This window comes from Chiloscyllium punctatum, chromosome 12 (genome assembly GCF_047496795.1).
Source record: "Chiloscyllium punctatum isolate Juve2018m chromosome 12, sChiPun1.3, whole genome shotgun sequence".
In the NCBI taxonomy this organism is placed as follows: Eukaryota; Metazoa; Chordata; class Chondrichthyes; order Orectolobiformes; family Hemiscylliidae; genus Chiloscyllium; species Chiloscyllium punctatum.
In genome coordinates this window covers 70,148,525-70,173,382 of record NC_092750.1, presented here as the reverse complement: position 1 = coordinate 70,173,382, position 24,858 = coordinate 70,148,525, and the positions used below count along the sequence as shown (strand labels likewise).

Genomic DNA, 24,858 nt, shown 5'->3' with positions numbered 1-24,858 from the left:
GAATTCTGAAAACCAGCTGGTCCCAACCATTTCGGATAAAGGATTGTGCACCTGTACTCTGTATTCCTATTATTCCTTCCAAACTGAATCACCTCACACTTTTCTACATTAAAGTCCATTTGCCACCTCCCAGTTCTGCAGCTTATCTATGTCCCTCTGTAACCTGCAATCTCCTTCTGCAATGTCCACAACTCCACCAACCCGAGTTTCATCCGCAAATTTACTAACCCATCCTTCTACACCCTCATCCAGGTCATTTATAAAAATGACAAACAGCAGTGGCCCCAAACAGACCCTTGCAGTACACCACTAGTAACCGAACTCCAGGATGAACATTTCCCATCAACCATCACCCTCTGTCTTCTTACAAGTAGCCAATTTCTGATCCAAACTGCTAAATCACCCTCAATCCCATGCCACCATATTTTCTGCAATAGCCTACTGTAGGCACCCTTTTCAAACACCTTACTGATATCCATATACACCACATCAACCGCTTTACCTTATTCACCTATTTGGTCACCTTCTCCAAGAACTCAACAAGATTTGTGAGGCATGACCTACCCTTCACAAAACCAGGTTCACTATCCCTGATCAACATTCCTTTCTGGATGATTATAAATCCTATCTCTTATAACCTTTTGCAACACTTTACCCACAACTGGTCTATAATTACCAGGATTGTCTCTGCTCCCCTTCTTGAACAAGGGGATGAAATTTGCTATCTTCCAGTTTTCTGGCATTATTCCTGTAGACAATGACGGCATAAAGATCAAAGCCGAAGGCTCTGCTGTCTCCTCCCGAGCTTCCCAGAGAATCCTTGGATAAATCACATCCGGCCCAAGGGGTTTATATACACTTTCCAGAATTGCTAAGACCTCCTCCTTGTGAACCTCAATCCTGTCTAGTCTAGTAGCCTGTGTCTCAGTATTCTCCTCGACAACATTGTTTTTTTCCTGTGTGAATATATTCATTTAGTGCTTCTCCTTATTCCTCGGACTTCACACACAACTTCCCATTACTATCGTTGACTGGCACCAATCTAAGCCTCGTCATTCTTTTACTCATGACATACCTATAGAAAACTTAGGGTTTTCCTTGTTCCCACCTGCCAAAAACTTTTCATGTCCCCTCCTGGCTCTTCTTAGCTCTCTCTTTAGGTCCTTCCTGGCTGACTTGTAACTCTCAACTCTCAACCTCACTGAGCCTTCACATCTCAACTTTACATAAGCCTCCTTCATCCTCTTGACAAGAGATTCAACTTCTTTAGTAAACCATGATTCCCTCGCTCGACCACTTCCTCCCTTCCTGACAGGTACATATTTATCAAGGACCCGCAGTAGCTGTTCCTTGAAGAAGCTTCACATTTCAATTGTTCCCATCCCCTGCAGTTTCCTTCCCCATCCTATGCATCCTAAATCTTGCCTAATCGCATCATTATAGTTGGGCCTTTACCCCAACTATAACTCTTCCCCCTGCGGTATATACTTACCCCTTTCCATCGCTTAAGTAAACATAAACGAATTGTGGTCACTATCACCAAAGTGCTCACCTACCTCCAAATCTGACACCTGGCCTGGTTCATTACCCAGTACCAAATCCAATGTTAGACCTCACCTGTTGCTGGTCTATCCACATACTGTGTCAGGAAATCCTTCTGCACACATTGGACCAAAGCTGACCAATCTAAAGTACTCGAACTATAGCATTTCCTGTCAATTTTTGGAAAGTTAAAGTTCCCCATAACAACTACCCTATTACTTTCGCTCCTATCCAGAATCATCTTTGCAATCCTTTCCTCTACATCTCTGGAACTATTCGGAGGCCTATAGAAAACTCCCAACAGGATGAGTTCTCCTTTCCTGTTTCTAACCTCAGCCGATACTACCTCAGTAGTTGAGTCCTTTCTGCTACTGTAATACTGTCCTGGACTGACAATGCCACACCTCCCCTCTTTCACTGCCTTCCCTGTTCTTACTGAAACATCTAAATCTAGAACCTGCAACAACTATTCCAGTCTCTGCTCTATCGATGTCTCCAAAATGGCCACAATATCGAAGACCCATTAGCAATCCATGCTGCAAGTTCACCATCTTGGTATTGAAGTAGACACACTTCAAACTATCCTCCTGCCTGCTGGTACACTCTTGCAACCTTGAAACCTTATTTATGACCTCACTTCTCTCGAATTCCTATACACTATAGCTACAATTCAGGTTCCCACCCCCTACTGAATTAGTTTAAATTCTCCTGAAGAGCATTAGCAAACCTCTCCCCACTCCCCACCCCCAGGATGTTGGTACCCTTCTGGTTCAGGTGTAGACCATCCTGTTTGTAGAGGTCCCATTTACACCAGAATGAGCCCCAATTATCCAGGTATCTGAAACCCTCCCTCCTGCACCATCCCTGTAGCTACATGTTCAACTCCTCTCTCTCACCCCCTATTCCTTGCCTCGCTAGCACGTGGCATGGGCAACAAACCAGAGATAACTCTCTTTGTGCTAGCTCTAAGCTTTCACCCTAGCTCCTTGAATTTCTGCCTTACGTGCCCATCCCTTTTCCTACTTATGTTGTTGGCGCCTACGTGGAGCACGACTTGGGGCTGCTATCCCTCCCCTTTAAGGATCCTGAAAACACGATCAGAGACATAACGGACCCTGGCAATTGGGAGGCAACACATCACCCATGAGTATTGCACAGAATCTCCTATCTGTCCCCCTGACTATGGAGTTCCCAGTGACTAATGCTCTACTCCTCTTCCCCCCCCCCTTTCCTTCTGAGCAACATGGACAGATTCTGTTTCAGAGACCTGTACCCCCATGGCTTACCCCTGGTAAGTCCCCCACACCCCCCACAACAGTATCCAAAACAGCATACATGTTATTGAGGGGAACAGCCACAGGGGATTCCTGCACTGCTTGCCTGTTCCTTTTCTGTCCCATCTACCTTTTCCCAGTACCTGATGTGTGACTATCTCCCTGTAACTCCTCTCAATTACTTCCTCAACCTCCCGAGTGATCTGAAGTTCATCCAGCTCCAGCTCCAGCTCCAATTCCCTAACGTTGTTTCTGAGGAGCTGGAGTTGGGTGCATTTCCCGCAGATGAAGTCAGTGGAGACATTGCTGAGTACTGTGATAAATTCAGATCGCCCTGTTATTGGAAGGCTATTATTAAACTGGAGAGGGTTTAAAAAAGGTTTATTAGGATATTGCTGGGAATGGAGGATTTGAGTTATAAGGATAGGCTGAAACTTTTTTCACGAGAAGGGTGATCTTATAGAGGTTTACTAAATTGTGACAGGTATTGATAAAGTGAATGGCACGTTTCTTTTTCCTGGGGTGCGGGGTTTCAAGACTGGGGGCATGTTTTAAAGTAGTGAGGAGAAAGATTTTTAAAAAGAATTGAGGGGTATTTATTTTTAACCTGAGGAGTGGTGGATGCGGGTACAGTGACAATGTTAAAAAGACATTTGAATAAATACATGAATAAGAAATGTTTGGAGGGATATGGGCCAAGTACTGGCAGGTAGATCTAATTTAGTTTGGGATTATGTTATGCTTGGACTGAAGGGTCTGCTTCCATGCTGTATGACTCTACAATTCTATTCACTGTATTATGTGCTCAAATTACAATGAATAATATTTCAATTGGTTTTCAATAAACAAGGTGATCTTTCATTTGTCTTGGAGCTCTTATATTTTTGACTGAGCATTTGACCATAAATACCGAGCTCCAGTTCACTGTTGTTAGGGTCTTCATTGCATTACAATGAGAAATCAGTTATTGTTGGTATTTGTGTTTGAGTGAAAAGTTGCAATGGGCTTTTGTGAAAGTATTGATTTCCCTATCATACACTAAGAAGTGATTTCTAACATTTCTTACTTTCCTTTTTTGACCAGGTGTAATAATGAAAATGAATGGTATCAAATCCATGAAAACATAATTCGCAAATCCAGCAACAAGTATACTGCAGCCAGCACAAATTACGGTAAATCTCTGCATCTTGTTTACACTCTTGGCCTATATTCGAAAGAAATTTTTTGAGTTCTGCCCCAAACCTGCATTGTCAAAAAATGCTATTATTTTCCATTGCACTTCCATATGAGACTTTGTATTTAGACTACAGCCTCCCTTTAATAAGCATCGTTCATAACTTACAGTTGGCTTTCAAACAAAAGTTTTCTAAGTTGTCGATGGTGAAAAATGTTGTAGTAACTCTACCATAACTATAATTGCTCATCAGTCCACAATTCTCATCAATAATTGAACTCACTAAGCAAGTTTAATCATTTTGTACTGAGTATATAGACTTAATTATATGTGAAGGTCTCACTAATTAATTATGGGTTTAAGCAGCCAATCACTGAGTGCTTGAGACTGCATGTTGAGAGTGCAATCACAGCATCTCAGGAACAGGGGACTGATCTGCACCCAGAGTGTGATCATAGTAAACATTTCACTTGTTTTCTATTGTGGGGCCTTCTTCCAAATTGTTCAGAATGTATTCATCTTGATTCAAATAGGGCTTGTAGTGCTGCTAGTGGAGAACTGTGTGATTTTTAACCCATCAATGATGAAAGATTGGCAGGATGTGAGTGGTGGTGGTGAGTGGCTTAAAATTGGTGGTGTTCCAATGCATCTGCCACCCTTGTACACCTAAGCATTGGTGGTTGCAGTTTTGATAATTCTGTTGAACAATCTTTGAAGAGTTGGCACAGTGCATCATGGAGATGTACAGCCGCTGCCTTATTGTACTGTGTGGAGCTAGTGAATGTTTGAAGTTTTGGATGAGGTGCCAGTAAAGCAAGTTGCTTTGTCCTGGATGATGTCAAGTTTCTTCTTGGAGTTGCACTTATCCAAGAGGATATTCCATCATACTCCTATCTCATACCATTTAAGCAAAAAAGACACTGAGTAGTCAAAATGTGATTCAGTTATCACAGAATTTCCAATTTCTGGCCAGTGGAATACTAGAATGTCAGGGAATTGATTAATAATACTGTAATTGAATGTCAAATGGAGATAGTTAAATTGTCTTATTGAATTTGATCATTGCCTTTTGTTTGCTGCATATAAATGATATTTGCTATTGACCAGGTAATCATAGAATCCTTACATATCTGGATGTTCTTTATGTCTTGATGCATGTGGGCACCATTATCTCAAAGAATTACATATGGAACACAATCATCAGTGAACATTTCTACTTCTAGTCTTATGATGGAGAGAAGTTGAGTGAAGAAGCAATTGAAAATGGTTGAATCTATGCCACTGTCGTGGAAAAAATAAGAACACAAGACAAAATAAGTTGGAGCAAGACTAAACCATATAGCCAGTTGAGCCCACATGCCATTCAATATGATCGTGGCTGACCTGGAACTCCACTTTTCTACTTGCTCCCCAAATCATTTAATTCACTGTAGAAGAAATCTCTTTCTGCCCTAGCCCACAATGCATTCAAGGTGGCATTGAGGGTGGCACGGTGGCACAGTGTTAGCACTGCTGCCTCACAGCGCTAGAGACCTGGGTTCAATTCCCGCCTCAGGCGACTGTCTGTGTGGAGTTTGCACATTCTCCCCGTGTCTGCGTGGGTTTCCTCTGGGTGCTCCAGTTTCCTCCCACAACACCAAAGATGTGCAGGTCAGGTGAACTGGCCATGCTAAATTGCCCGTAGTGTTAGGTAAGGGGTAAATGTAGGGGTATGGGTGGGTTGCGCTTCGGCGGGGCGGTGTGGACTTGTTGGGCCGAAGGGCCTGTTTCCACACTGTAAGTAATCTAATCTCTAAAGGGGTGCAGCATGGTGGCTCAGTGGTTAGCACTGCTACCTCACAGCCCCAGGAACCTGGGTTCAATTCCTGCCTCAGGCAGCTGTCTATGTGCGTTTGCACATTCTTCCTGTATCTGTGTGGGTTTCCTCCCACAATCCAAAGATGTGCAGGTTAGGTGAATTGGCCATTCTAAATTGCCTGTAGTGTTCAGGGGTGTGTAGGTTAGGTGCATTAGTCAGGGGTAAATGTAGAGTAATAGGGTCTGGGTGGGGGTTACTCTTTGTGGGCGGCACGGTTGGCACAGTGGTTAGCACTGCTGCCTCACAGTGCCAGAGACCCGGGTTCAATTCCCGCCTCAGGCGACTGACTGTGGAGTTTGCACATTCTCCCCGTGTTGCATGGGTTTCCTCCGGGTGCTCCGGTTTCCTCCCACAGCCCAAAGATGTGCAGGTCAGGTGAATTGGGCATGCTAAACTGCCCGTAGTGTTAGGTAAGGGGTAAATGTAGGGGTATGGGTGGGTTGCGCTTTGGTGGGTCGATGTGGACTTGTTGGGCTGAAGGGCCTGTTTCCACACTGTAATCTAATCAATAATAGAATATCCACAACACTAAGTCAAGAATTCCAAAGATGCGCAACATTTTTGAATAGAGTACATAGGGTAAAACTGTTCCTGCTCATAAAAGGAACACGAATTAGGTGGCTTAGCCGTGGGAAAAACAGGGTTACAGGAATGGGTGGAATGCTTTTTGGAGGAGAGATGTGGAATTAATTGGCTGAATGGCCTGCTTCAACACCGTAGGTATTCTATGAAGAGGGTATAGGTATAAAGTGATCTGCAAAAGAAACAAGGATGAAGTGAGGAGAAATGTTTTCATTCAAAGTAGTTAGGGCATCCAATGTGCTACCCTGGAAGTATAGTGGAGGCAAGCTCAACTGATGCATTCAAGAAGGCATTGGATATTACTGAGATAAAAATAATGTGAAAGGACATTGGGAATGTTCAGGAAATTGACACTAGGTAACGATTCTCGTTCAACAAGCCAGGAGAGGCATGATGGACAAATGACCCCTTCCACACTGTAACACTTCTGTGGTTTAGATTAGATTACTTACAGTGTGGGAACAGGCCCTTCGGCCCAACAAGGTCCACACCGACCCGCCACCCACACAGGCCCCTACATTTACCCCTTCACCTAACACTACGGGCAATTTAGCTTGGCCCATCCACCTAACCTGCACATTCTTGGTCTGTGGGAGGAAACCAGAGCACCCGGAGAAAACCCACGCAGACACGGGGAGAATGTGCAAACTCCACACAGACAGTCGCCTGAGGCGGGAATTGAATGCGGGTCTCTGGTGTTGTGAAGCAGCAGTGCTAACCACTGTGCCACCATGCCGCTCGTGGTTATGTGAAGTAATTTCTCATCACCTTAATTCTAACTTATTGTACCTTATCCTGAGACTGTGACCCTGTGTTTTAGATTCCACAATGAATGGAACCAAGCTCAGTGTCTCCGCTGTCAAGTGCCCAATAAATCTTATGTTTTTATGAGCTTGTATCTCAATTTTTCTAAGCTCTGGATTGGCTTCATCAAATCATCAAAGGATAACCTTGGGACCAATTTAGTGAACCCTCACTATACTACCTCCAGTGTTAGTCTGACATTCCTTTAATATGGAGATCAATAATGCATTCAGTATTCCAAACTTGGCCTCGCAAATGCTTTTTGCAGTTGTAGCAGCACTTCTTTGATCCTGTGCTTCATGCCATTTGCCTTCCTAATTGCTTGCTGTACATGTAGCTAACTTGCCATATTCATTCGCAAGCACACCCAGGTTTCATTGGTCAAGTTTCATACCTTTGGGAAAATATTCTAGTTTTCTGTTATTTATACATTGCCACATTAAACTTGTTTGATTATCTTCTTGCCCGCTGTGTGAACCTCTTATAGCTCTTTGCAGCCTCCCTGCAGTTTGTCTTTCCACCAGCTCTGTGTAGGAATTTAGACTCCATATTAAGCTTAAGAAGAAGAAAATTCTATTTGAGCAATAGACATATTGGCAAAAAGGAATTCCTGTGCATGTCTCTGTTCAGTTGCCCTATGATGGATGTGTTGTCCCAGACATAGTGGTGTCCTTCCTCATCCATATGTAAGGATATTAGTAATCGTGGGTAATATCTTTTGGTGTCTCCCCGCCGTCTCTCCCCCCCCATCTCTCTCTCCCCCCGTCTCTTCCCCCCCCCGTCTCTCCTCCCCCCCCCGTCTCTGCCGCCCCCGTCTCTCCTCCCCCCCCATCTCTCCCCCCCGTCTCTCTCCCCCCCGTCTCTCCCCCCCGTCTCTCCCCCCACGTCTCTTCCCCTGATGTAAAATAAAAACTGGCATTGTTTAATGGACGATAAAGACTAATAATTCACATTTCATCAGTTGAGACATACACTCATAGAGTCATATAGCATGGAAATAGACCTTTCGGTCCAGTCACTCCATGCGAATCATAATCCCACCTGCCTACTCCTGGTTCATATTCCTCCAAGCCTTTCTTTTCAAGATATCTAAATGGCTTTTAATTATAGCCTCTTTAGCCACTTCCTCAAGAAGTTCATTTCATGCGCAAATCAGGCACTTGTGTAAAAGCTTTTTTTAAATCTCTCACCTCTCACATTAAAAATGTACCCCCTAGTCTTGAAATCCCCCATCTTAGGGAAAAGACAATTACCATTAACTTTGTCTGCACCCCTCATTATTTTATAAACTTCTATCAGGTTACTTCTCAACCTCCTACACTCCAGTGAAAAAAGTGCCAGCCTATCCAACTTTGTTTTCATAACTCAAACCTTCCATACCTGGCAACATATATGATATTCACGTTGTAAATTTGTTTGCTGAACTGGAAGGTTTGTTTTCAAATGTTTCATCACCATAAAAGGTAACATCATCAGTGAGCCTCTGGTGAAGCGATGGTGTTATGTCCTGCTTTCTATTTATGTGTCTTGGTTTCTTAAGGTGGGTGTTATCATTTCTGGTTCTTTTTCTCAGATAATGGTAGATAGGATCCAAATTGATGTGTTTATTGATGGAGTTCCGATTAGAATTCCAGGCCTCTAGGAATTCCTGTGCATGTCTCTGTTCAGTTGCCCTATGATGGATGTGTTGTCCCAGACATAGTGGTGTCCTTCCTCATCCATATGTAAGGATACTAGTAATAGTGGGTAATATCTTTTGGTGTCTAGTTGGTGTTCATGTATCCTGGTGACTAGTTTTCTGCCTGTTTGTCCAATGTGGTGTTTATTACAGTCCTTGCATGGTATTTTGTAAATGGCATTTGCTTTGCTGGTGGTTTGTATAGGATCCTTTAGGTTCATTAGCCGCTGTTTAAGTGCGTGGGCTACCATGATGCCAAGGGGTCTGAGTAGTCTGAAAGTCATTTCAGAGACGTCTTTAATGTAAGGTTATGTGGCTAGAGTTTCTGAGCATGTTGTGTCCGCTTGTTTGGGTTTGTTGAGAAATTGACAGACTGTGTTTATTGAGCACCCGTTCTTCCTGAATACACTGTATAGGTATTTTTCTTCTGCTGCTCGTAGTTCCGGGTTGTTGTGGCTCGTTGAAATAATGTCCTGCTGCAGCTCCATTTGTGGGTGCTGGGGTGATTGCTTCTGTAGTTAAGTATCTGGTCTGTGCGTATTGCTTTCCTGTAGACGTTGGTCTGAAGTACTCCATTAACTGTTCATTCTACTGTGACATCTAGGAATGTTGTTCTCCTTTGTGAATTTTATGGCAGTAAGAATATTGTTGATGATGTTGTAGGTTTCCTCTAATTTGTTTTCTTTTGTAATCGCAAAGGTGTCATCCACGTAGCGGACCCAAAGTTTGGGTTGGATCCCATGGGTGTTCTGTTGATTTGTTTGTCGATTATGTTACTGAATGTGAAGTGGGTGGTGAGGCATAGGTCTAGTAGTTTGAGAATGTTGTCTTTGCTGATCAAGTTGGTGCTGTCTGGTGATTGTGTCCTTGGTTCCTCCCACCTATCCAACCCAAATCTGGACTTCAACCTCAGCTACAAATCCTCTCAGAAATCACAAACATATATGATAGTCCAGCGCTTGTTGGTCTGTCTTTTCCGTGGATCCCAGAACTTCTGCTGCCTTCCTTTCTTAGTTTCTTGAATCTGGTCCTTGACTAGTGATATGCTTGGAGATTTTAGTTTTGGCAACTTGCTTTACCATATGTGCAATTTCCTTTCCAGCTTTAAGACTTCGGTTCTCGTTGAATTTTTTCTAATCACAAATTCTCAGTCTACCTTAATTGCTGGAATTTCTAGTCCCCTTTAACTGCTGAGGCTACAAACTTCACAACTGCTTGCTAAGCTTTTCTGTCTCTCTCTTTTTCTCAGGAAACAGCTTCCTAACAAAAATTATTGCTTTCTCAAAGTAACTAAGACTTTCATTTCTGATACTCCTGCAATGGACTTTAACTGATTGAATGATTCCTTAGCGGCTATGTGTTTTCTATTCACTTTCTGCAATGCACATGCAGTTTTATATCCCTTTTACAAAGTTTAACCCAAGAATGTGCAACTATATCAATACAGTTAATGACTGAAATTAATCAAATTGGCTAAAGACTGATATCTGAGGTGAACTTCAAGAGGAGGCCATGATAGACCACCCATTTGGCACTCATGGCTGAAGATGGTTGTGAACACTCATCATTGTCTTTTTCACTCAGGATCTGGGCTCTGGTATTTTTGGGCAGAATTTATTCAGGGAATCAGCACAGCTGTTTACTTGCCCACTGTCATTCACAACTGGTCTGGCAGGACTGCAAATACTTGATCTGATCAGTTGGTCATGGAATTACTTTCCTTTATTTACAGCCTGTTGCTTCAGTTCATTAGGTTCACTAGGTTGGCACCTTTAGTACTACTGAAAATGTGTTGCTGGAAAAGCGCAGCAGGTCAGGCAGCATCCAAGGAGCAGAAGAATCGATGTTTCGGGCATGAGCCCTTCAGATTCCTGAAGAAGGGCTCATGCCCGAAACGTCGATTCTCCTGCTCCTTGGATGCTGCTTGACCTGCTGCGTTTTTCCTGCAACACATTTTCAGCTCTGATCTCCAGCATCTGCAGCCTTCACTTTCACCTTTAGTACTACTCCCAGCATCCATTCCTACTCTCTTCACTGAGCCAGGGTTCATTAGGTGGTTCACTGCAGTGGTAGAGTGGGCAATATGAGGTTACAGATTTTAGTGGTGTTCTACTCTGCTACTGCTGATGGCCCGTAGTTCCTCCTGGATGCCTATCTGCAAAATCTGATTTATTCCATTTAGTACAATAGTAATGCAAAATGAAGAACATCCTCCATTTAAAAATTAGACGTTGACTCCATTAGGACTGTTCAGTGGTCACTCCCATCAAAACTGACATGAAATAATTCATTAATGACAGGTACATTGTTAAGGGTGAGATTGTTTACCATGTAGGCTCAACAGGCAGCTATGTCCTTCAGGTTTCAGCCAGTTTGGTCAGTAGTGGTGTTACTAAACCTCTATTGGTAGCAGATATCAAGATTTGCCCATCCATAGCATATTCTGTTTAGATTAGATTAGATTAGATTGCAGTGTGGAAACAGGCCCTTCGGCCCAACAAGTCCACACCGACCCGCCGAAGCACAATCCACCCATACCCCTACATTTACCCCTTACCTAACACTACGGACAATTTAGCATGGCCAATTCACCTCACCTGCGCATCTTTGGAATGTGGGAGGAAACCAGAGCACCCGGAGGAAACCCACGCAGACACGGGGAGAACATGCAAACTCCACACAGTCAGTCGCCTAAGGCAGGAATTGAACCTGGGTCTCTGGCGCTGTGAGGCAGCAGTGCTAACCACTGTGCCACTGTGCCGCCCACACTTGCTATCTTCACTGCTTCCAAGTGGTAATTAATATAGGGGAGAACTGATTCATCAGCTGAGAGAGGACAGTAGATAGTAAATTTGATTTCCATAACCTGATGCTGTGAGATTTCATGGGATCCAGAGTCGAAGTCAAAGGTATCCACAGCCTCTCACTTCCAAATGTTGTACCACTATATTGCTACCGTGATTGGTCACTCTGTCCTGCCAGGGGAGAAGAGGACAAGGATGTTGATGTACCATCTGGCATGTTGATTGAAAGAATGTAATTCTGTGAGTATGGCTATGTCAGGCAGTTGCTTGAGAAGTCTGTGGGATAGCTCTCCCAACTTTGGCATCCAAATCATTAATATTAGGCATAAGTCATCTTGTAGAGCCATATATGTACTTGTCATAACCAATTCCAATGACTAGATTAGTGCTGAGTTATTTGTCATTTGGTCAGTTGGAGTATGCCAATTGAATGGGGTCCTATAATGATCAAGATAGAGCATGTTTGGTTAGAACTACGAAATAACAGCTAATGTTATGTGACAAAGAATGTTTGTAGGCTGTCAAATGGTAAGGACAAATATAAAACAAAAAAATTGCCAGGAAATCAGAGGTGCATAAATTATGTAGAGTTATAACAGGGGACTTTAAATATTTTAATGTGGACTGCGATACTAATAGTGTGAAGACTAACAAATATAATCTGGAAAATGGCAAAAGCTTCTGTTGGTACCACTGTGCCAATACATTCTTTGATATTTACCATGGCGAATATATATTTTGACTTCATTATCAAACCATGTAGCTTGGCAAGACATTTTGTGCATCTTACTTGAACATTGTCTATTTTATGCTTTTGATTGATTGGGGTGCTGTGTCTGTCCAAACTGTAGTTGTGACTTCTCATGACAGTAGTTGTTCCAACTGTTGCTTTATGTATTGATATTCCCATTGAATGTAAAACAATAAAAAGAGTTTATGTAGATATTTTAAAAAGCAGCAAGACAACAAAGTACATGTTAATTCTGTAAACAGTATATCTGGGGATACAATAAGGAAAGTATGAAGATGGCAACTAAATTACACAGGTATTGTGCATTGGTCTTCGTTTTATAGGATGCAAGTAACATTTCAGAAATAGCTGTAAATCAGGAAATGGAGGGTGGAACTCATAAAGTCGCATCTTAAAAGGAGTGCCAATACAATGGTTGATGCATTAGTGTTAAGATTCCAAGATTCTCTAGATTCTTGGAGTTCTGTTAAATTGGAAATAGCAATGTTATAAAAGGGTGCATAGAAAATTTCAGGACCATCAAGCATAGTCATAATTGTCTGTTGTTTAAGTGAAATCATGTTTAACCAATTTATTGATGTTCTTTGAAGACCCTTGGATGACAAGAGATATTTGACCAGTAAAAAGGAGGCAGCTGGGCTCAAAGGAATCCCTGGAGGTGTAGAGGGGATGCTGGAGTTTACTAAAGAAGGAAATCAGGAGGGCGAAAAGGGGGCACAAGATTGTGGTGAATCCAAAGTATATTAAATGGTAAAGAATAACTAGAGAGAGAATAGGACCCCTCAAGGAACAAAGTGGACATGTACATGTGAAACCACACGAAATGGGCAAGTCCTCAATGAATATTTCTCCTCTGTGTTTACCGTGGCGAAAGACATGAAGACTTGGAGACATTAGGTGATCTCTTGGGGATAGTTCATACCACAGTGTAGGAGGTGTTGAATATATTAGAATGTATGAAGGTGGGTAAATCTCCTGGTCCTAACCAAATATAGCCAAGAACAAGAGGCTGAAGAAGAAATTGTGGGGGCCCTGGCTGATATATTGGAGTCATCATTAGCCACGGCTGAGGTCCCAGAAGACTGGAGGGTAGCAAACGTTGTGCCCTTATTCAAGAAGGGCTGCAAAGATAAACCTGGGAACTATAGACCAGTAAACCTAGCATCTGTGTTCGGTTAGTTAGTTGAGAACATTCTGAAGGATAAGATGTACATTTAGAAAGGAAGGGTTTGATTAGGAGGAATCAGCATAGCTTTTTGCGTGGGAGATCATGCCTCACAAATTTGTTAGAGTTCTTTGATGAAGTGACCAGGAAGGTTGACGAAGACAGGGCGGTAGACATAGTATATGGATTTCAGTAAAGCCTTTGATAAGGTTCCATATGGTAGGCTGCTCCAGAAGGTTAGATCACATGGAATCCAGGGAGAGCTGGCAAATTGGATACAGTCAGCTTGATGATAGGAAGCAGAGGGTAAAATTGGAAGGATGCTTGTTGGACTGAAGGCCTGTGACTAGTGGTGTGTCTCAGGGATTGGTGCTGGACTCATTGTTGATTGTTGTCTACGTCAAAGATTTGGATGAGAGTGTGCAAGGTATGATTGATAAGTTTTGCAGATGACACTAACGTAGGCGGTATAGTGGACAGTGAGCAAGGTCGTCAGAAATTGCAGCAAGATCTTGATCAGCTGGGGAATTGGCCAATGGTGTTTAATATAGATAAGTGTGAGGTGTTGCATTTTGGAAAGTCAAATTGAGGTAGCAGTTTCATGGTGAATGGTAGGGCCTTAAGGAGTGTAGTGGAACAGAGGGACCTTGGAGTTCAGGTGCACACTTCTCTTAAAATGGAGTCACAGGTAGACAGGGCAGTGAAGAAGAGTTTTGGCACACTGGCCTTCAGTCAGGGCATTGAGTATAGATATTGGGAAGTTATGTTGCACTTATACAGGACATTGGTGAGACTGCACTTGGAGTATTGCATTCAGTTTTTGTCACCTTGCTATAGAAGGATGTTATGAAACTGGAAAGAGTGCAGAGGAAATTTACAAGGATGTTGCCAACACTCAAGGGACTGAATTATGGGGAGCAGTTGGACAAACCTGGACTTTGTTCTTTAGAATGTAGTAGACTGAGGGGGAACCTTATAGGATTGTTTAAGATCATGAGAGGCATGGATAGGGTGAATGCACTTTGTCTTTTACCCGGGGTTGGAGAATTGAGGACTAGAGGGTATCAGTTTAAGGTAAGAGGGAAAAGAATAAAAGGGAACCTAAAAGAATAAAACTTTTATTTTACGCAGAGGGTGGTACATAAATGGAATGAGCTGCCCGCAGAAGTGGTTGTGATGTGTACATTAACAACATTTAAAAGGCATTTGGACAAATATATGGATAGAAAAGGTTTAGAAGGATATGGGCCAAGTGCAGGGAAATGGTGTTAGCAAGGATAAACATTTTGGTCGGCATGGACCAGTTTGGGTTGATGGTCCTGTCTTCATGCTGAAGGACTCTCTGACTCTATGATTCTCCAGGTAATGTGCTGTGGATAACTCATGTATGTACTGAACTTAGATTTCCCAAAGACACTTGACAACATTCCACATCAAACTTATTGCCAAACTAAAAGCACATGCTGTAAGAATAATGTATTGTTATGGATGGAAGATTGGCTTACTAACAGGAAATATAAATCAATCATGAATGGATCATGGAGAGGAGTCCTGTGTCACAGAGGTCAAAGCTAAGATCTCCACTTGTTACTTTTTTAAATTTAATTTTGGGTCATGAGTATCACTGGCTGGCCAGCATTTTATTTCCCATCCCTCGTTTCACTTGGGGTGGTGGTGGTGAGCTGCCTTCTTGAACTGCTGCATTACACATCTGTAGGTTAACCCACAATGCCTTTAGAGAGGGAGTTCCAGGAATTTGACCCAGAGACAGTATTTCCAAGTCAGGATGGTCAGTGGGTTGGAGGAAAGCTTGCAGGTGGTGATGTTCCCATGTATCTGCTGACTTGTTCTTCTGGATGGAAGTAGTCATGGGTTTGGAATGCGCAGTCTAAAGATATTTGGTGAATTTCTGTAGTGCATCTTGAAGATGGTACACACCGCTGTGGCTAAGCTGTTAGGTATGATTTCATGAGTATGACTGTATCAGGTTATTGCTTAGCTAGTCAATGAGACAGATCTCTCAATTTTGGCAGTAGCCCCTAGATGTTGGTAAGAAGGACTTGGCAGGCTGTTTTTGCCTAGATCGAAGCCAAGTGGGTCATAGAGTTTCATTTCTTTGTAGTGATTAATACAACTGAGCGGCTTGCTGGGCCATTTTCAGTTGAGAGTCAACCATATTGCTGTGGGCCTGGAGTCACATTTATGCCAGACCAGGTAAAGATGGTAAATTTCCTTCCCTGAAAGACATTAGTGAGACAGATGGGTTTTTGTGACAATCAACAATGATTTTCATGGTCAATGGTAGATTCTTAATTCCAGATATCTTCTATTGAATTCAAATTCCACCATCTACTCTGGCAGGATTCAAAACAAGGTCCCCAAAAGCATTAGGTCAGTTTCTGGATAAATAATCTAGCAGTAATACTTCTACGCCATTGTCTAATTCAAAGTTTGTGAGAAGATTTGTAGCTCGGGTGCTCGTTGTTGTGGTTCTGTTCACCGAGCTGGGACTTTGTGTTGCAGTCGTTTTGTCCCCTATCTAGGTGACATCTTCAGTGCTCGGGAGCCTCCTGTGAAGCGCTTCTGTGATCTTTCCTTTGGCATTTGTAGAGGTTTGAATCTGCTGCTTCCGGTTGTCAGTTCCAGCTATCCGCTGCAGTGGTCGGTAAATTGGGTCCAGGTTGATGTGTTTATTGATTGTTCAATAAACACATTCAATCAATAAGCACATCGACCTGGACCCAATATACCAACCACTGCAACGGACAGCTGGAACTGACAACCGGAAGCAGCAGATTCAAACCTCTACAAATGCCAAAGGAAAGATCACAGAAGCGCTTCACAGGAGGCTCCCGAGCACTGAGGATGTCACCTAGACAGGGGACAAAACGTCTGCAACACAAATTCCCAGCTCGGTGAACAGAACCACACCATTGTCTAATTATATAAATGAGCTGCATGAAGGATAAAAGGTAATTTACTCATGTTGTGAAGAGGAAATTTACTAATGACACAAAGATAGGTAGCAAAGAACGTTGTGAAGAGGGAATAAAGAATCCTGTAAGGGATATCGATAGGGTAAGTGAGTGGGTAAAGGTCTGTCAAATGGACTATAACATTGAAAATGTGAAATTGTCAATTTTGGGAGGAACAATGAAGAAAGAATAACATCTAAGTGGTGAGAGATTGCAGAGCTCTAATATGTGTAGGGATCTGGCTTTCTCATGTAAGTGCAACGGGTAATCAGGAAAACTAATGGGATGTTTTCATTTATTGCAAGGGGAATTAAATACAAAAATAGTGAGGTTATGTTTCAGATGTACAAGACATTGGTAAGACCGCATCCGGAGTACACTGCACAGAGTTGTCTTTTTTTATTTAAGGAAGAATGTAAATGCATTGGAGACCAGCCAGTCTCACATCTGTCATCTGCAAGGTGTTAGAAAGGATTCTGAGGGATAGGATTTATGACCATCTGGAAGAGCATGGCTTGATTAAATGCAGTCAGCACAGCTTTGTGAGGGGTAGGTCATACCTCACAAATCTTGTTGAGTTCTTTGAGGATGTTACTAGACAAGTTGATGAGGGTCGAGCAGTGGATGTGGTGTATATGGACTTCAGCAAGGCATTTGATAAGGTTCCCCATGGTAGGCTCATTCAGAAGGCCAGGAGGAATGGGATACAGGGAAATTTAGCTGTCTTGATACAGAATTGGCTGGTCGACAGAAGACAGCGAGTGGTAGTGGAAGGAAAGTATTCTGCCTGGAAGTCAGTGGTGAGTGGTGTTCCACAGGGTTGTGTTCTTGGGCCTCTACTCTTTGTAATTTTTATTAATGACTTGGATGAGGAGATTGAAGTTAGCAAGTTTGCAGATGACACAAAGGTTGGAGGTGTCGTTGACAGTATAGAGGACTGTTGTAGGCTGCAGCGTGACATTGACAGGATGCAGAGATGGGCGGAGAGGTGGCAGATGGAATTCAACCTGGATAAATGTGAAGTGATGCACTTTGGAAGGTCGAACTTGAAAGTTGAGTACAGGATTAGAGACGGGATTCTTGGCAGTGTGGAGGAACAGCGAGATCTTGGTGTGCAGGTACATAGATCCCTTAAAATTGCCACCCAAGTGGACAGGGTTGTTAAGAAAGCATATGGTGTTTTGGCTTTCATTAACAGGGGGATTGAGTTTAAGAGCCGTGAGATCTTGTTGTAGCTGTATAAAACTTTGGTTAGACCGCACTTGGAATACTGTGTCCAGTTCTGGTCGCCCTGTTATAGGAAAGATGTGGATGCTTTGGAGAGGGTTCAGAGGAGGTTTACCAGGATGCTGCCTGGAATGGAGGGCTTATCTTCCGAAGAGATGTTGACTGAGCTCGGACTTTTTTCATTGGAGAAAAGAAGGAAGAGAGGGGACCTAATTGAGGTGTACAAGATAATAAGAGGCATAGATAGAGTTGATAGCCAGAGACTTTTTCCCAGGGCAGAAATTGTTAACACGAAGGGTCATAGTTTTAAGCTGTTTGGCGGAAAGTATAGAGGGGATGTCAGAGGCGGGTTCTTTACGCAGAGAGTTGTGAGAGCATGGAATGCGTTGCCAGCAGCAGTTGTGGAAGCGAGGTCATTGGGGATATTTAAGAGACAGCTGGACATGCATATGGTCACAGAAGTTTGAGGATTCGTACTTTAGATTTACCTTACATGAGGATCGATGGTCGGCACAACGTTGTTGGCTGAAGGGCCTGTTCTGTGCTGTACTGTTCTATGTTCTATGTTCAAATCTGAGAAAGCTTGCTGGACTCATAGGTGGAATGAACAGGTTGCCTTTTGACAAAAGGTTGGGCAGGATAGGCTTGCAACTGCTAGAATTGAAAAGGGTATCACTCTAACCTTCTGTAAATATTTAAATCCTTCCACTACTTCTTGTTCTGGCAATAAGTAGAGGAAGTGTCTTGCTCCAATGGAGGAAACCTCAAGCATTGTCTCTTAATGGACTACTGCTTCAAGGAATTTTGCCATCATCTACAGCATTGCCCATGCTGCCTGGAAGAACTCAGATTGAGTGAATTGATATTTTACTTAACTTTGCAGGACTTTACAGCCAAACCCACCCCATTCAGTGTCTGCTGATATGCACTTTCAGCAAAAGTCCCTTAAGCCTGATCAGGATCAAGAACTTTGGCCAACTACCCACTGCTTCCAAAGTACTGAGGACAATTTTATAACCATTTACCACATAGCTGTTCTCAGTAAATTGAATATGAACCCAGTGTTGAAGCTGACCCATATCTGGTCTATAAGGTACATCATAATGACTGAACCATTGAGGCGCTACTGAATTTGTCTCTTTAATTAACATGGAACATTTATTTTGCTGAATGGTCTGAAATGGGCATCCTATACATGTCAATCTCCAATACTATTGTAATTATAAATCTGTTACAAGGTGTTATCAGCAGTTCAAAGGAAAATCTTATATGATTTGAAAAGGTAGCTATATGTCCCAAACTAAGTTGGCTTCCAAGTATGTGAAACCGTCCAAACTGTAACAGCTTCAGGCAATGCCAAAATGAGGAGTAACATTGCAGTCATCTTTAATGGAATTCTGAACAGCAGATGTTGGATATTTATCTAATTGCCATTTATGATTCAGTGTGACCTTTAATGCCATTTCTGATAAATTAATTTGTCTGATTTGAGCGAAGTTTAAAGAATTAACTTGCCTGATGAATTGCAAGTAGCAATTATATATATCTTCTGTTAATCGTTATATTAAAGCACCACAACATTCAAGCATAATAGAACCATAAACCTCTGCCTTAATATTTATGTTTTCTGTGACTTCTGCTGTAATGGGAAGCTAAATATGTTTTATAATATTATTGCTTCAGTCAAGTTATTAAGCCACTTAGAATGGCATCAATATGTGATATGTAATAATGCCCGAAGACACAGAAAAAGACATTTTTATAGAATAGAATCCCTACAGTGTGGAAACAGGCCCAACAAGTGCACACCAACCCTCCGAAGAGCACCCCACCCAATCATTTCCCATTACTCTACATTTATCCTGAATGCACCTAACTTACACACCTTTGAACACTACAGGCAATTTAACATGGCCAGTTCACCTAACCTGCACATCTTTGGATTGTGGGAGGTACCCAGAGGAAACCCACGCAGTCACTGGGAAATATGCAAACTCCATACAGACAGTCGCCCGAGGCTGGAATCGAATATAGGTCCCTGGCGTTGTAAGACAACAGTGCTTACTACTGAGCCACCGTGCCACCCCAAGATGCTGGTTTTCTGTTTTGAAAACCAGCATCTACAACCAAAATGAGTGCAATGCTTCTGGGAGGAAGAGATTCTAATTGACCTCTACTAATAAAATCATAGGTCTCAATGTTTTGAGAAAAGGGCTGAGTTGTTCCACCTGTTTTGTATTAATTAGTTGGCTGACAACATTCACCTTGGCTTACTCCTCAAGGCAATCTCGTAGGTGAGATACCTAAGAAGTATTGGTATTCATATACTGCACTTTAAGGGAAGGGAAAGAGAAAAACAGAAGAGAGATTACCCTTCTTTGAAATGTTAAAGTTATCATACATTTTAAACTAGGTTCCAGAACCAAGCATAAATCATTGACCTTTTGCATGACTTTAATAAACCAATTGAGCTTTGTGCCACCTCTAACAAAACTTATCTGGAGATGTACCTCAATTCACTTAATGGTTGAATGTTGTGTGGTTTCTTGTTTCACAGGAATGATCATCTCTCTGCAATTACTCCGGGGTGACATGGATCACATTCGCAGAGAGAATCCTGTGATTTTTAACCGGGGTGTGGCCATTACTCGCAAGTTGGGCTTCCCTGATGTCATTATGCCAGGTAGGCTGCGGACTCTGGTCACTGAGGAAGCATAATCTTATGAGTGGAGCTTAACTTTTGTTGAAATAAAAATCAATGGAAACTAAGATTGTAGATTTTCATCTTATCTCAACAACTAATGTGAAGATTTCACTCTATTCAGAGATTATAAAAGGGTCAAAGGAATGTAGGCAATAGGAACAAGACGAGGCCATTTGGTTCATAAAGCCTGTTCTACCATTCAAAAAAGAATGATATTAGGGAACACATCTTCATAAAGTGAGCAAGCAACATGAACTAGACATCTGGATGCAGTAACGCATAATAGAACTCTGAAAATAAGACCAGTTAGATGATGCAATGAGAAATGTGGGGATGATACTGGATTGTTGAGTTAAAGCTGGATTAAAAATTGTCCCTTGACCATAATTAACTTCTAATCTTTTTTCTACTGAGTGATTCCTAAAGAAGATGAATAACCCCGCCCTACCCAATATAAAATGAAATTTAGAAATGGATTTGATATTTCATCGGAAAAATGGTGAATCATAATAGGTTGAAGATAATTGCACTGTGCAGTTCACCAACTATATTTGAGTTGAATGACATTCCTTTGAAATAATTAATATATGCTTATGCTGTGAAAATTGAATTTCCTTACTAATCCCATGAAGAAGATTGAATGAATTTAATGGAGAAGTGGAGACTGACTTCTTTGTTTGACTTCGTTACCTCACGTCTACTATTTTATCATCTGAAGCATTTTCACTTTTCCAAGGAATTGCCTGTACGAATGTTACAATGTGTAGTTATTTTACACATTGCAGTATATAACGTAAGGAAGCATCCTGCCACAATTTGAAAATAACTGTAGTGAGAAGGTATTAGAACCAGGAATCAAAGTGTTTAGGAAGTGTGGCTAAAGGTTTGGTTAAAGATAAATTCTTAAAAGACTTTTAAAGATGTGAAAGAGAAGCAAACACATTTTAGCAAGTGAGGACGACTGAGGCACTCGCTAATGTATCTGAGTCAACTCTCATACAGCCCAAACAACACTCAGTTTATGTTTTTATAGCCCACAAAACCTCGTAAGTCTTATAATCAACTACTTGCTCTTCTAGCCTGCTACTTGGGGGTGCTGGTGTTGTTTGTATATTATACACTGTGACGCAAATAGCACCATGATATAATTAGCAGTATTGCAAGGTATTAAAATTAGATTAGTAACACTTATTTGCTATTTCATTGATAAATATGGTCTTGTAGAATATATTTCATTGCATTAAGTTGTCAAAGACTTTTTTCCTTGAAATTGGTCACAATTTGTTTTTCTTTTCTTGGCTCCGTCAGGAGATTAACTTGTTCACTGGGAAAAATGATTAGCAAACCTGTATTAGCTAATAGATAGGATCTATATGGTGGATGTGATTCTCATTCTCACCCCATGTTCATATATCTGTTAATTGTACTTTTTATCAGAGTTACTGCAAAGCTTATTGTGTATCCATTAAAGGATTGTCCTTACTGGTCTATTTTTTCTGCTAGATATGGGTCTAACACTCTCTATTGTGCAGAAAAAGTGGCCTTCACCTCACCAATTTATTTCCAAGGGGCCTGCATGATGCTAGATGATGATGCAAACACAGGAAAGCAAAGCAAAGCATGGAGGTCATTCCAATAGAAGAAAAAAACTTAACTATGCCTGCAACCAGACTTACACAAAGTGATTGTTCATTTCACTGGAAAAAGCAATCTGTTGTGAGTAGACTTTCAACCTGAAGGCAGAGATAATGCAGCGAGTTCAAAGTCAAACATCAGTATTGGAAACACTCTTTGCCTAGATCTGTACATTGTTTTAGTTGGTAGTAATGTCCACTGTGATATCCACAAAAAATCGTAAGGGAATCACTCATGATGACTTAAATTTTGTGGAAGCCTGTTTAGCCCACATAATTTTAATTTGTTATAGAGTAACAGTACAAGAATACTTCACAATTTTTGATTTGTTTCTTCTCGTAAGTGGGGGATTAATCTATGACGAATAGAATAGAATAGAATAGAACAGCCTTTATTGTCACACATACTCAATGAGTATAGTGAAAAGTTTAAATATCACCAATTACAGCACTAATTTAGGTACAAAAGTACCACAGCTTCTTTTATTACAAGATTTTAGACAATGCAGAAATAAAATGTCTAGCATTACAAAAATGAGTTCAGTACAGCAGACCACAGTGGCACTTAGCTTCCAGTCCCCAATGGATCTAGCTCTACACCCTACCGGCAACATGCCACATCAGGAAGCTGCTGTAGGAGGCCAGAAGGTCACCACATCTCGCCGAGAGGCCACACATCATAATAATTTGTTGGCCCAAAGATTGGAATGCCAACAGTGCAGATCAAGGCCATTTGGACAGTCAAATCTGCACTAATCCTCCAAAAAGCATCCCACCCAGACCCACCCTTCCCATAACCCTGCATTTACCATGGCTAATCAACCCAGACTTCATAGCCATGGACACTATGGGGCAATTTTTAAATAGTCAATTCACCTAGAATCACATCTTTGGATTGTGTGAGGAAACTGGAGCATGTGGTGGAAACCCACAAAGACACAGGGAGAACATGCAAACTCACACAGACAGCCATTCCAAGCTGGAATCAAACACAGGTCCCTGGTGTTGAGGTAGCAATGCTAACCACTGTGCCACCTTGCCACCCAATTTATATTTCAATTTATGAAGGAGCTCATTATCTGAGAAAGGAATGGTTTAACAGTGGAAATATGCTGATCAAGTTTTCTGCAGCCAGAATTTCCAATAAAATTGGAAGTCAGACAACGTACAATAAAATCAAGGGATAGCACTGTTCCTTTTGTTAAAAGTGTCATCCACTCTGCCGAAATAGCAGATTGTGATAAAGTATTTAAAGTTTAAATGGTTTTCCATGAAACATATTTTCTAATTTCTTCCTTCAATCTTTTTATAACAATCTTAAGGATGCCCTCTTTCAAGAGATTGGAATTTGTACTGCATCAGTTTGATTTCAAGTCTTTCCTAATTTTGAATGGATGATTATATTTTTTGAGTTCTGGGAAGGTTCTTCATTGAAGATTGTCATTATTTCTTTCTCCCAGTAATTCTTCAGCCTTTTTCTTTTACTCTGCCTACGATCTGTCTTTCAGATATAATTTAGATTTTTTTCCAAAATGTGTGACAATAGTGAAGCATGATTTTTTTTAAACATTCACTGGAGAATATCCCTTATATATTGATGAGCCAAATACATTGATATAAATCTGTCCCTTCTTCCTGCAGAATAAAAGATAGGTGTATTATTGTGATAGTACAGAATAATTAGTGTCATTCTGTCCAGTAGTCTCACTGATGGCTGTCTGCATAAGATTTTTTTTGCAATGATTTTTCGCAGTTCAGTGATTCTCCCTGAAAGTAATCCATTCAAAGTCAGTATTGTAATTAACATTCTGGATATCCGCTTAAATGATAGGCTTGATTAGGAACTATATCTGAACTGAAGACTTAAGTCAAGTTTGATTATTTCATTGACAGCTCTCCAGCCAGGAGTTGCAAGGTTGTAAATTTATATTTAGCTCCCTGCATTCAGCTCATTTAAGCAACATGGCTAATCAGAGTATTGAGTGCAATCAATGTGAAAGCAGTTGGTGACTGTCATTTAAAATCAGTTTTTTGTTCAAGATTTGTTCAGGAATCCTTGTCTGCATTACATAAGACCTGCATCACAATCAAGCTTGGACTTGGACTATTATAAGCCCTGTTACAAAGGTATCAGGTATTGACTATATCTAACAAGAAAAAAATCTAAACATATACCCTTAGTGTTCAGCAGTTGAATATTGTGAATTTAAGAATGGATTAGAGCCTCAGAGTTCTGATTTAAGTCACTCATCTCATGACTCTGACAAACTTTCCCCAAAATACATGGTGAAAATCAGAAGTGTGATAGAATGTTGTCCACTTACCTGAATTAATGCAACTCTAACAACAATCAAGAAACTTAGCATCATGCAGGACAAAGTAGTACATTTGATTTGCACTTGATACACCATCTTAAACCAAGAATTAGAGTTTTGCACTTTTTTTTGGAACTCTGACATTCAGTCATGAAATTCTATCGTTTTAATTTTATTTTGCAATTCTACTTGACCTGGGGAAGCTGCCAGTCAGTCCCTCTTTCTTTCATTTATCACCATCTGAGGCCCTGTTAACCGACACAGTAACTGTACCCCAACAGAAAGGAACATTCCAGCTATACATGACCTCAGCCATATTCTGCGCTGAGCAGAGGTTGCTGTATTACACTAATTCTAATTCAGCTAACTCA

At 41.4% G+C, this 24,858-nt stretch overlaps 1 protein-coding gene across 5 annotated transcripts in view; it reads left to right on the top strand.

Annotated features, from left to right (window-relative positions):
- dock3 (dedicator of cytokinesis 3) overlaps positions 1-24,858 on the top strand; it is an 889,649-nt gene that overhangs the window by 504,496 nt on the left and 360,295 nt on the right. For all 5 annotated transcript variants that reach the window (XM_072582733.1, XM_072582732.1, XM_072582735.1 and 2 more), the window contains 2 exons: positions 3,900-3,988; positions 20,392-20,517. In XM_072582733.1, the coding sequence (XP_072438834.1) occupies positions 3,900-3,988; positions 20,392-20,517 (215 nt within the window). The remainder of the gene's footprint in view (positions 1-3,899; positions 3,989-20,391; positions 20,518-24,858) is intronic.